At 51.3% G+C, this 12,963-nt stretch overlaps 1 protein-coding gene across 4 annotated transcripts in view; it reads right to left on the reverse strand.

Moving 5' to 3' along the window:
• Window positions 1-12,963, reverse strand: part of SARM1 (sterile alpha and TIR motif containing 1) — a 28,101-nt gene that overhangs the window by 7,105 nt on the left and 8,033 nt on the right. For 2 of the 4 annotated variants that reach the window (XM_063628752.1, XM_055258160.2), the window contains exons 2-7: window positions 10,034-10,652; window positions 7,301-7,513; window positions 6,940-7,031; window positions 6,596-6,831; window positions 3,570-3,672; window positions 3,307-3,496 (exon numbers count right to left, since the gene is read on the reverse strand). In XM_063628752.1, the coding sequence (XP_063484822.1) occupies window positions 3,307-3,496; window positions 3,570-3,672; window positions 6,596-6,831; window positions 6,940-7,031; window positions 7,301-7,513; window positions 10,034-10,652 (1,453 nt within the window). Of the gene's footprint in view, window positions 1-3,306; window positions 3,497-3,569; window positions 3,673-6,595; window positions 6,832-6,939; window positions 7,032-7,285; window positions 7,514-10,033; window positions 10,653-12,963 lie in introns of all 4 variants that reach the window. The other 2 variants (XM_055258161.2, XM_055258159.2) reach the window with 1 other exon arrangement.

Consider the following 12,963-nt stretch of genomic DNA (forward strand, 5'->3'; position numbering starts at 1 on the left):
TTTTGGTGCAATCGCATAGAGCCTCCTTTGTACCATGCATGGTTTTAGGCACCAGGGACACAGATGAATGAGGCAAGGTCTGAAGTCTCATGGAGCTCACAGACACTCTTCTCTTCCTCTCAAAAGGCTGCCTGCCACCTGCTCTAGGTTATCAGCCACGTTCTTCCTGGATGCTCACCTGGCCCAGTGCCCCTCCCCAAACCAGGCCTAGTACTCAGCCTCTCCTACATGGCCTCTGGGACTTGACTCCACACTCCATGTGGACTGCATTCCGGTGTCAGAGCCTTCATCCTAAAGCCCACTGCCCTGGCATCTTCTCCTTCATGGGCTCCTTGATTTCCAGTGCTTTAAGCACAGGTCTTCTCCTGCCTTTAGACACTCCTTTACCTGGTATCCATAGTTTTTATCCAGCCAGTGGTGTGCTGGTAACTTTATAATAACCAGCTATTCATGGAGGAAGAAAACCCAACCAGCCAATCAACCAAACAAACAAAACTTTGATTTGTAGTGGTTGCCAATTTCCTTGGTGTATACTCCCACCATGGCTGATGTCAAGCTACCAACATGACATCACTGGATGTGGAGTTGTGAAGAGATACAGACAATCATCTCTGGTGTCAACTGAATCCAGTGCTACCCCATCACCTCCCCTCACACCCCCTCAGATCTGTGCCATAGAATGCAGTGTGGATCTTGGGAAAGTGATGAGCCTTGGAGTCAGATAGATGGAATTTGAAGCCTAGCTCTTCTGACTTCTACACTAGTAGTGCAGCCAGGGGAAAATTATTCTACTTTTCTGAGCCTCAGTTTCTTCATCTGTGATATGGAGAAAGCAGTACCCAAGATGTATGTGGGCTTTCAGCACTGTTCTCCTCCCTACCTTTATTCCTTTGCTCATGCTGTTACCATGGCCTGGCATGCCTTCTCTTCCACTTACCCAGACTTTTTTTTTTTTTTTTTTTTTTTTTTTGAGACGGAGTCTCGCTCTGTCGCCCAGGCTGGAGTGCAGTGGCGCAATCTCGGCTCACTGCAAGCTCCACCTCCCGGGTTCACACCATTCTCCTGCCTCAGCCTCTCCGAGTAGCTGGGACTACAGGCGCCCGCCACCACGACCAGCTAATTTTTTTTGTATTTTTAGTAGAGATGGGGTTTCACCGTGGTCTCGATCTCCTGACCTCGTGATCCGCCCGCCTCGGCCTCCCAAAGTGCTGGGATTACAAGCGTGAGACACCGCGCCCGGCCGAAATAAAAATATTTTAAGCCCAAATATATTTCCCTGCCATATCTTGAAATTGCTCCACAAGTTTGTCTCTTGTGGGAAAAAGCCACATTCTATAGAGAATCCCCTTCCCCCCATTTTTTTCTTTTTCTTTCTAGACTCAGGAGATAATCAACAAAGAGCCAGGCACCCTTTTAAGTCTGATAAGAAACATTTTATAACCTACTCCCTCTGAAGTCTGCCCTCAGAACTTCCTCTGCACAGTAAAACTTGGTCTCCACAACCCTTTATCTTAACCTAAACATTTCCTTTCTATTGATCCCAGGTCTTCAGATAAACTCAACTAATTATCAACCAGAAAAATTTAAAATTTACCTATAGCCTGGAAGCCCCTGCTTTGAGCTGTCCTGCCTTTCTGAACCAAACCAATGTACATCTTAAATGTATTGATTGATGTCTCGTGTCTCCCAAAAATGTATAAAACCAGACTGTGCCCTGACCACTTTGGGCGCGTGTTCTCAGGGTCTCCTGAGGGCTGTGTCACGGGCCATGGTCGCTCATAGAGTTTGACTCTTTTCGTTGACACCTTGATGCTCTCTCCCTTCTCCAAACCCCCGTGGCAAGCAAGAGGTTTGCTTACCTGGCTCAGCATTTACACCAACTTGTATGTGATCTAGTCATTTTGAGACAGGGTCCCACTCTATTGCCCAAGCTGGAGTGCAGTGGTGCGATCTCCGCCTTCTGGGCCCAAGCGATTCCCCTGCCTCAGTCTCCTGAGTAGCTGGGATTACAGGTGTGTGCCACCATGCCCGGCTAATTTTTGTATTTTTTTAGTAGAGACAAGGTTTCACCATGTTGCCCAGGCTGGTCTCGAACTCCTGACCTCAAGTGATCCTCCTGCCTCAGCCTCCCAAAGTGCTGGGATTACAGGTGTGAACCACTGTGCCCGGCCCCGTGGGCATATTCTTGTCTCTGAGTTGACTGCTTGTCTCATCCTGTCTCTCAGATGACTACTGCATCCCTCAGCCCCAACTCCAATTCCTACTGACTGATCAATGATTAATAACCTGAAGATGGCCGGGCGCGGTGGCTCACGCTTGTAATCCCAGCACTTTGGGAGGCCGAGGCGGGCGGATCACGAGGTCAGGAGATCGAGACCACGGTGAAACCCCGTCTCTACTAAAAAAATACAAAAAAATTAGCCAGGCGTGGTGGCGGGCGCCTGTAGTCCCAGCTACTCGGAGAGGCTGAGGCAGGAGAATGGCGTGAACCCAGGAGGCGGAGCTTGCAGTGAGCCGAGATTGTGCCACTGCACTCCAGCCTGGGCGACAGAGCGAGACTCCGTCTCAAAAAAAAAAAAAATAAAATAAAAAAAATAACCTGAAGATGCAATATGGATCTATCCATCCATGCATTCTGTTAGTATTCAATAAGTTCCTACAATGTGTCAGGCACTGAAAATACAATGATGAATCAAACAGATATAGTAGTTATAATAATTATATTAATAATAATAATTGCCACCATTATTGAGCAGTTACTATGTGCCAGCCATTCTGCTAAGCACTTCACAAATTTTAGCTTTTTTAATCCTTATAACAATGTTCTAGGGAGTTAGATACTATTATTATACCCTCTTTCCAGTAATAAATACAAAGCTTATTGGGGTTAAGTAACTTGCCCGAGGCCAGAGCCAGGATTCAAACTCTCAGTTTTGAGCTCTCAACAACTATTCCATTCTGCCTGTCGCTATGCTTTCCTGTCTCTCATGGAAGTTATTTTTCAAAGCATTTTTATCTCTCTCTGATCCTCACAACAGTTCTACAAGGTGAGTGGAACAGGTAAGTTACCCCACTGTGCAGATAAGAAAACTGAGGCTCAGAGAGCCAAAGCCTAGTCTCTTGTCCCTTGTGGTTTGCTAAAGTCCTATTACAGTCAGAGCTGTGGTTCCTGACTTCCAGCTGGGCCAAGGAGGTGCTTCAGGGCTAAGTGTGCTGCGATGTGCAGACAAGAAGGAATAGAAGACGACCCTATCTTCTGGACCACGGGCCAATGCTGGGACCGCAGAGGCATAGACGGGCACCTACCTTATGCACCCAATCCTTGCAGTCATGGTCTTGCATGCACTTGTCCAGTGCTCCAGGTGACAGCACCAGCACAAAGTTGCGGGCACCCATGACACTCTGGATGAGTTTGTCCTCGAACTTGCCTGCTTCCAGCTTCTCCACATCAATGAAGACACTGAAGCCATGCAGCTGCAGGTGCACCTTCAGGAGGCTGCAAGTAGGTCCTGTGTCGGTGCCACAGCCTTGTCCCCATGCCCCACCACTGCCTGCCCGCCCCGCCTCACCTGGCCAGCTGGGAACCTGAGTTCCGGCGGTAGCTGATGAAGACATCTGGAGTGTCCCCACTGGGTTTGCCACCAGTACAGGGCAGCGGGGAGTGTAGCATTTCTGAAGTGGGCAATAGGCAGCATGGTGAAGGTGGCCCCTCCGCATCACTCACTGTCAGGTATATCATCCCTTGTGGACTTAGTCCCCAGTCCACCCAGCCCTCTCAGCCCAGCCTGGGAAGGGTGGCCTGCCCCAAAAAGGAGAAATGGGGCCTACAGAAGGGAGGTCATGTTATTGTTGGGTTCCTCTTAGGAGGCAGGCACTGTGTTCTAGGGACATTGATATGCATGCACTTCCAGCCCTGACCTCTCTCTGGACCTGCACAGCCAGCTGCCCACAATCACTCCAAATTCAACACACCCCGAATCTCCCCCTCATTCCTTCTTCCCTATTTCCCACCAAAGCCAGACACCTGGGTATCAGCCTCAACTCCTGCCTCCCATTTAATTTATTCAACAAATACTTCTAAGCGCTTGCTGTGTGCCAGGACTATCTTCAGTCCTTGAGATTCAGCAGTGAGTAAAACAGACAGCACTCTGCTCCTCTGGAGCCACGCTCAGTGCCAAGCTCCAGGCACCGCATTCTGAGGATTCTACCCACTAAATATCCCGGACTCCAGCCTCCGGGCCCTTCCCTGGCTCAGGTTTCCAATGCCAGCCTCCTCAATGGCCTCCCCAAACCCAGCTAGGATTGCCCAGTCTAGGCCGGGCACGGTGGCCCACACCTGTAATCCCAGCACTTCGGGGGGCCAAGGTGGGTGGATCACTTGAGGCCAGGAGTTCGAGACCAGCCTGGCCAATATGGTGAAACCCCGTCTTCACAAAAAATACAAAAAATTATCTAGGCATGGTGGCACATGTCTGTAATCCAGCTACTCGGGAGGCTGAGGCACGAGAATCACTTGAACCCAGGAGGCAGAGGTTGCAGTGAGCCAAGAATGCACCACCGCACTCTAGCCTGGGTGACAGAGTGAGACTCTGTCTAAAAAAAAAAAAAGAAAAAAGAAAAGAAAAGAAAATAATTGCCTAGTGTAGTCCATATGCCACAGCTACCAGAACATCTTTCTAAAACCCAAATCTGAGCATGTCACTCCTCCCACTTAAAAACTATGCATAGCTCCCTACTCACTATACAAACTATTTTTTGTAAGCTATTTTTGCCCTAAGATTTTCCTGTTGTTTAAAAATGAAATCCTGCACCAGGTGCGGTGGCCCATGCCCACAATCTCAACACTTTGGGAGGCTAACTTGGGAGAATTGCTTGAGGCCAGGAGTTTGAGAACAGCCTGGGCAACATGGTGAAACCCTGTCTCTACAAAAAATACAAAAATTAGTTGGGTGTGGTGTTGCGCACCTGTGGTCCCAGCTACTTGGGAGATGAGGTGGGAGAATCACTTGAGCCCGGGAGACTGAGGCTTCAGTGGGTTGTGACTGCGCCACTGCACTCCAGCCTGGGTGAGGGAATGAGACCTTGTCTCAAATTAATTAATTAAAATAAAAATGAAATCTTGAAGTTTTAATGGGAGCTGCAATGTAAAAATAATAAAAGCCAACCTGCTTTGGTTGAAGCATTAGAATGCAGCCAAAGCTCGGTCCCTTGTGTCTTGCGAGTGCTTAGTCTGTAATTGCTGAATGAAAGGATAAAATGAATTCATCTTCTTACAATATTTAGACATAACCCTCATAGACAGCATTTGTTTATGAAGCAGAAAGACAAGGGCTCAAGTCCCAGTTTTGCCATCTAATGACTTTTATGACCGTGGGAAATGTATTTGAATTCTTTAAATGTTAGTTTCATTATCTTTAAAAGGAACACCCATGATGGAAATATTCTATATCTTTAATGATGATGGTGGGGGTGGGGGTGGGGGTGGGGGTCACACAGATGTCTTTCAGAACTCCTCAGACTGATACTTTTTTTCTTTTTTGAGACAGGGTCTCACTCCTGCTGCCCAGGCTGGATGGAGTGTAGTGACCTGATCACAGTTCACTGCAGCCTTAACTTCCTGGGCTCAGGTGATCCTCCCACCTCAGCCTCCCAAGTAGCTGGGACTACAGGTATGCGCCACCACACCCAGCTAATTTTTTTTTATTTTTTTGTGCTTTTAGTAGAGACGGGCTTTCACCATGTTGCCCAGGTTGGTCTCAAACTCCTGGACTTGAGCAATCCGCCTGCCTTGGCCTCCCAAAGTCCTAGAATTACAGGCATGAGCCACGGTGCCTGGCCCTCAAACTGGACACTTACTCCTCTTTTTATTCTTTCAAGAGTTCTTTCAGGCTGATTTTAAAAACTGAACACTCATTGCATAGCATCAATGTAGAGATTGATGGGATAGTATCTTAAAAACCAAACAGAGTACCTTGTAATTGACAATAAAGATTAGCTAAGTAGTAAATTAGTAAGTTAAAATAAATTAGTAAATAAGGAGGGTGGCTACAGGCCTAGAATTCACTCTAAACCACCTCTAGACCCAAATTTTGTAAGCTGTTGGCCAATAGGATAACACACACACGCACACCCTTCCCGCCTACACCCCACTGCATGGACTCTCCATCGGCCGCTGCCTCTGCCTGGGCTGCCCTTCCTGTTGCCACCCCTCCCCGCCAGTGCATCTCTCAAGACATGGTCAGGCATCCTGTCCTCTCTGAAATCTAGACCTGGGTGGATGGGGTGGGCTGGGCTTCCTCTGTGCTCCCACTGGAGTCCACCTGGGTAGCTTCCTGCCGGGGCCGCCTGCCTGTTTAATACCCTCCGTCCTCCCACCGCCTACCCATCTCAGACTGGGAACTTCTTGAGGCAAAGTGCAACGTATTCATCTTTACATCCTCAGAGCCCAGTGTGACCCACGTTTGTGATCAATCAATCCACGGTGGGGCTGGAAGGCTCCGCCCCGTGTCTCCCCTCACCCTTCCGGGGCCGCGGCTGCGGCCGCAGCCGGGGCTGGGGCTGGGGCTGGGGCGGGGTCCCGGGCAGGCGGGCTGACCTCTGGCTGCCGTGAGGATGCGGGCGCGGTGCACGCCCAGGTGGATGCCGCAGTCTTCCAGCAGCTGCTGGTCAGACACGCGGTGCAGCAGGGAGCGGTCCAGGCCGCAGCTGACCAGGCCGTAGGTGTACTGGCGGAAGCGCGGGTCCAGGCTGCCCAGCCAGTCGGCCAGGTTGCTGCGGTCGCACGTAGAATAGTTGGCGAAGGTCTTGAGCTCCGTGAGCTCCCTAAAGAACCTGCACCCCACGGAGGAGAAGACGCTGAGGTCCAGACTCGGACGGGCTGCGGGCGAGGGGGCGCTTATTTAGACCTAGCTGGGGTCCGGCGGGCAGGAGGCTCCGTACCTCTTGCGGGTGATGCCCGATTTCATGCCCAGGTCGGTCTGGAGTTCCTCCTCCGTGAGCCGCAGGAGCAGGTCGCCATCCACCTGCTGCTCCTGGGGGAGGAATCGGGTGTCAGGAAGGGCTCTGCTACTCCGCCCTCGGACCTCGAGCACAAGATGCCAGGGAAGGAACTGGAGATGGCGTGGAGGAGGCGGATGGGACCTAGATCAGAGTCGAGTGACCGCAACGGTGGCTGCGTACAGGCTTCCCGCCCCCAAAAGCCACCCCGGCGCCACGGGAGTGCGAGGCCGGGAGGGAAGGCAGTCCCTGTGCACAGGGCGCCCGCTCTGACTCCGGGGAGGCGTACCCCCCGCGACTCTACCCGGAAGTTCTCGCAGTACTTGGAGAAACCGATCTGCTGCAGCCACGTCTGGACCTCGGCCTCCTTCCAGCTGGGCACGGAGGGCAGGATGGGCCGTGGCACCTCCTCGCCCAGCAGGCGCAGCGCGCGCTTGGCCAGCGCCGACTTAGTGCCATTGGTGGAGTAGGAAACCAGGCGTTTCAGGCTCTGGATGGCGCCGATGTCGCTGAACACCTAGGGAGGGAGTGAGGGGAGGGCTGTAGGTTCCACCACCTCTCCAGGTGCCCCCACACGTGCCCAGTCCCTCTCCTTGTCTCTTCTCACAACTCAAAGTTCCTCCATCTGCCCTGGCCCCGCCTTCAGCCACTAAGTCATGGGGCCCTGCGGATTCCCCCTCCTGAAATTCTTTCAATTCTTGACCAGGTCCTGACTCGGATGGGTTGGGGGCGGAGGGGCCTATCCTTCCTTTATATCCCTTCTACAGCATCCACCGGCCCTGGAATAAAGTTGAGCTCTCAGCATAGCGCCAGGCAGGGCACAGTGCAGCTGCCCATCACTCCCAGTTCACCTATTCTTCCACTAACACTTCACACACACACACACGCACACATTCCAAGGCTTTCACACCTTTGGGTCTTGGCCCACTATGTTTCCAAACCCTTAGTTCTTCCAGTCTGCTCATGGGAATCCTCCCACTCCACGGAAACTCTACTCATCCACCAGAATCCAAATTGATTGGCACCTCCTTCATGCAGCCTGCTGTGATTCCCCCACATCCTGGCCCACACCTCCAACGAGGACTTATACCACACTCTGAATGCCACTGTCACTGCTTGACAATGCAACTTCCACTGGAGTATAATCTGAGGACATGTCTTAGTCACTACTGGAAACCTGCATCTGGCACTATGAAGGACAGAGTTGGACTTGAGATGTCTTTGTTGAACTACACTCACTTGGCCTCAATGGGAAAGGGGTGACAGGCTGGTGATCATGGTTGCGGCCCAGATCCAATCCTTGGGGTCTTCATTCCCTACTTCCTTTAAGATCCTTTTCCCTAAGCAGAATGACCTGCCTTGTAGAGCAAGTCCTCCCTGACCCAGCTCTGGAGTGCAGAGAGAAGAATCAGAAGTTCCTAGAACACTGGATGTTGAAAGAGGCCCCAGAGACCCCCCTAACATAGCAGCCTCCTTTTTCTTTTTTGAGATGGAGCCTCACTTTGTAGCCCAGGCTGGAGTGCAGTGGTGTGATTCTGGCTCACTGTAACCTCTGCCTCCCAGGTTCTTGTGATTCTTTTGCCTCAGCCTCCTGAGTAGCTGGGATTACAGGCACCTGCCACCATGCCCAGCTGATTTTTGTATTTTTAGTAGAGACAGAGTTTCACCATGTTGTCCAGGCTGGTCTTGAACTCCTGACCTCAAGTGATCCACCTGCCTCGGCCTCCCAAAGTGCTGGGATTACAGGCATTAACCACCTCACCCAGCCAGCAGTCTCTTTTTGATCTGTAGGGACACACATGATGGGTGAAAATCATCTGTAAGACACACTCCTTTGAGCACCCCCAGATGACAGCTGGGGTACAGACAAGGTGGGCCATGGGGTATGCACCACATCTCTGTGCACCAGCTATCACCAACCTCCAAGTATCCACAGAAAAATGCAAAGAAGAGAGAGTGACATTGTAGGGAGAATCTTCAACCTGTAATATCTTAAAAACAAAGCCCAGCTGGGCAATGTGGTGCGTGCTTGTAGTCCCAGCTACTTGGGAGGCTGAGGCAGAGAGGATCGCTTGGAGCCTGAGAGTTTGATGCCAGCCTAGGCAATATAGTAGAACTCTGTTTCCAAAAAGTACAACCCACAAACTTGTGGTGCTAAAACTATCCCACACCCAGGGTAAGAACTGCTGCTGTGGTCCAATTCATTGAATTTTCCAGAGGATAAAAATGAGGCCCAGATAGAGGCCTAGAGAGGGGAAGCCAGGTGCTCAAGGTCACACAGCAAATTAAAGCAGTGGGCAAAGGTCATTGGTGGATTAGACCCTGGACATGAGGACCCCTTGGGACTCTGATGGGGGTTATCTGGCTGACACACTGATGTCCTGTCCCAAGCCCCAGGCCTCTGTCTCTAACAGCCATCTTGACTTCAGACTCAAAAGTCTGCACTACCCACTGAAGCTCCCCAGCTGGGCATCTCTCAGGCATCTCAAACTCCATATGTCCTGCAGAAGTCACTTTCTTCCCCTTCCCCACTTCCACTTGTCTCTCACCCAGTTCACCTTATTCATTGCCTACGTTCAGGGCCAGGAGTCATCCTCAGCCCCTCTCTCTCCTTCTCCCAGCCACCAAGTGCTACCTCCATCTCTTAAACATCCCTTGAATCTGCTCTCTGCCACTGGCATCCCTGTCTCCCCCTTCCCCCAACGCCCACCCCTGCCAGTCATAGTTTTTTATTGGGTTGCCTTGCCTCCATCCTCACCCTTGCCAAGCCCCATTCCACACAGCAGCTACGATGATCTTTGTAAAACACAAGTGTCCCCTTGCTTAAAAGCTTCTTGGTGTCTTCCTCTTGCCCCCAAAACCAAGTCCAAACTTCGGGTCTTGCTTTCAAGGCCAAAATGATTGGACCCCTCCTCCTTTGTCTTGCTTCACCTAATTCTGATGTGTATTTCAAGACCCGGTTGAATGTGACTTCCTCTGGGAAACCTTCCCAAAGGCTCTCAAACCCCTGATCCACCCAACCCACATCTGCACCCACCTTGGTCTTGCCTTGCAGGCTTTTGATGGCAGCCTCGGCGCAGAGGTAGAAAGCTCCGATGCACTGCGCCTCCAAGCGGTTAGAGTCGAGCAGCGGTACGAGGCGCTGCAGGTCGTCGGGCCCGCGGCCCTGGCTTGTGTCGCTAGCGTCCACCAGACAGCGGGCGAAGCGGCCAGGGTCCAGCGAGGCCACAAGCGGCTCCACGAGCGCCAGCGTGCCCGAGCGCTCCACCTCGCGCTCCACTTCCTTGTTAGTCGCCAACACCGCTACTGCGAGGCAGGCGTGCAGCCGAAGCAGCTCGTCCTCCTTGGAGAAGGCGAGCGGGAAGAGCCACTCGGCTGCGCGCTTCTCCACCATGCGCCGCTGCACCGCCTGGCCCCCGTGCAGCGCGCAGTTGGCCAGCGCCAGCGCGCAGTGGCGCAGCAGCGCGGGGTCAGTGCGGCGGCACCAATACAGCACCGCGTCCAGGCCGCCGGCCGCCACCAGCCTCTGGCACGTCTCCTCCGAGTGCTTGAACATGTGTTCCAAGATGCCTGCCACGCTCCGCGCCAGCTCAACGGGTTCGCGCTCCTTCGCCAGGTTCAGGATCACGCCCAGCCCAATGCGCGCCACGCGGTCTCTGCCCAGTGAAAGTGGAAGGAGATGGTGGAATTGCCGCAGCCTGGGGAGCTTGGCTTGCCCGTTTGGGGCCTGGTCACTAACCCTTTCTGGGCCTCACTGGCCTCATATAGGGGAGAGCATTCCCCTCCCTGCTCCCCACCCTCACCTGCTCCCCTGGGAGGACCCCACTTCTTGGATTCTAAGGGTGCTTTATTCTGGCCGCAGCCATTCTCCCCCTTCCTCCTCCCCTTGAGAGGCAGTATGTGTGGTGGCTAAGAGCTTCAGCTCAGGAGCTGATCCCCCTGGGTCCTGGTTTCTTCTCAGCCCGTTTTCTAACTGGGATAAAGGAGACCTTTGGGCAGCTTCCTTTATCTCTCTACCTTGCTTTCCTTATCTCATAAATAGAAAATAGAAATACCTGCCTCATAGGATTATTATCAGGACTAATGAGATAAGCTTTTTTTTTTTTTTTTTTTTTTTTGAGACAGAGTCTCGCTCTGTCACCTAGGCTGGAGTGCAGTGGCGCGATCTCAGATCACTGAAAGCTCCGCCTCCTGGGTTCACGCCATTCTCTTGCCTCAGCCTCCCAAGTAGTTGGGACTACAGGCGCCCACCACATGCCCGGCTAATTTTTTGTATTTTTACTAGAGACAGGGTTCCACTGTGTTAGCCAGGATGGTCTTGATCTCCTGACCTCGTGATCCGCCCACCTCGGCCTCCCAAAGTGCTGGGATTACAGGCGTGAGCCACTGTGCCCAGCCGAGATAAGCCTTATAGAGTGCTTGGCACAATGCCTGGCACATGGTAAAAACTCAACAAATATTAACTTGTCCTAATTTGAAGTGTCACTTGAAGCACACCACTCTTTTTTTTTTTTTTTTTTTTTTTGAGACGGAGTCTTGCTCTGTCTCCCAGGCGGGAGTGCAATGGCGCGATCTCGGCTCACTGCAAGCTCCGCCTCCCGGGTTCATGCCATTCTCCTGCCTCAGCCTCCCGAGTAGCTGGGACTACAGGCGCCTGCCAACACGTCCGGCTAATTTTTTGTATTTTTAGTAGAGATGGGGTTTCACTGTGTTAGCCAGGATGGTCTCGATCTCCTGACCTCGTGATCCGCCCGCCTCGGCCTCCCAAAGTGCTGGGATTACAGGCTTGAGCCACCGCGCCCGGCCGAAGCACACCACTCTTACCCTTGCCTTTTCCTCACTCCGTGGCCCATGACTGGGGCACATCTATTCATTCATTCAACTGATGTTTCCTGAGGACCTCCCCTGTGCCAGGCACTGCACTAGGGGCTGAGGTTTAACTGAGACTGGCCGGAGCTTAACCTCAGGGCGATGGAGGAAGACATAGACAAGAAAACAACGAGCGAACCAGATCGTAGTGATAGGGCTTTGGCGCTAGCAAAACAGGATGATGTAATGGAGTGTGCCGAGAGGAGGGGTATGTGGGAAGAGGTGACATCTAAGAGCTTAATGTGAAGAAATCCCTGTGTGCAAATATCTGGGAGGAGCATAACAGGCAGAGAGAGGAGCAAGGATGAAGGCCTGAGGGCAGAGAAGCTGACGTGTTTGAGGAATAGAAAGAATGCCAGAGGTATTGCAATGTCTAAAACCAAAAAGGGAAAATATAAGACCAGGCTGGGCAAGGTGGCTCATGCCTGTAGAATGCTTGGCACAATGCCTGGCACATGAAGGCCAAGGTGGGAGGTTCACTTGAGACCATCCTGGACAACAAAGTGAGACCCTGTGTCAAAAGAAAAAAAAAAGAGAGACAGAAAAAAAAATGAAAAGAAAAAAAATCAGTGAGGGGTTTATATGTAGACTATGTCAGCAAATATTCAAACAAAGAAGAAAAAGGCAATAAATTCAAAAGAAAATGGGCAAAGGATATAAATAGGCAATTGAGAAGAGGAAATCCAAAATTTGAACAACCAGATAAAGAGATGCTCTAACTCATTAGTAATCAGAGAAACAAAAATTAAAACAATAGCTATTGCTACCTGAAATGTTCTTCAACAAAATCCTCTTCATGGTTCGTCATTACAGTGTCTGCTCAAATGTTACTTCCTTCCAATCATCCAATCTAAAGGCTTTTCCCCATCACTTTCTAACTCATTAACTTATTTTTTTGTCTTCAGGGCATTTAATATCTGATATTATATTAATAGTCTACTTGTTTGTTAGTTCCATAGACCAGAAACCTTATCTGTCATTTTTTTTCTTAAAATGATCTAGGCCAGGCACGGTGGCTCACGCCTGTAATCCCAGCACTTTGGTAGGCTGAGGCAGGCGGATCACAAAGTCAGGAGATTGAGACCATCTTGGCTAACA

The sequence above is a fragment of the Symphalangus syndactylus genome, chromosome 20 (genome assembly GCF_028878055.3).
Source record: "Symphalangus syndactylus isolate Jambi chromosome 20, NHGRI_mSymSyn1-v2.1_pri, whole genome shotgun sequence".
Classification (NCBI taxonomy): domain Eukaryota; kingdom Metazoa; phylum Chordata; class Mammalia; order Primates; family Hylobatidae; genus Symphalangus; species Symphalangus syndactylus.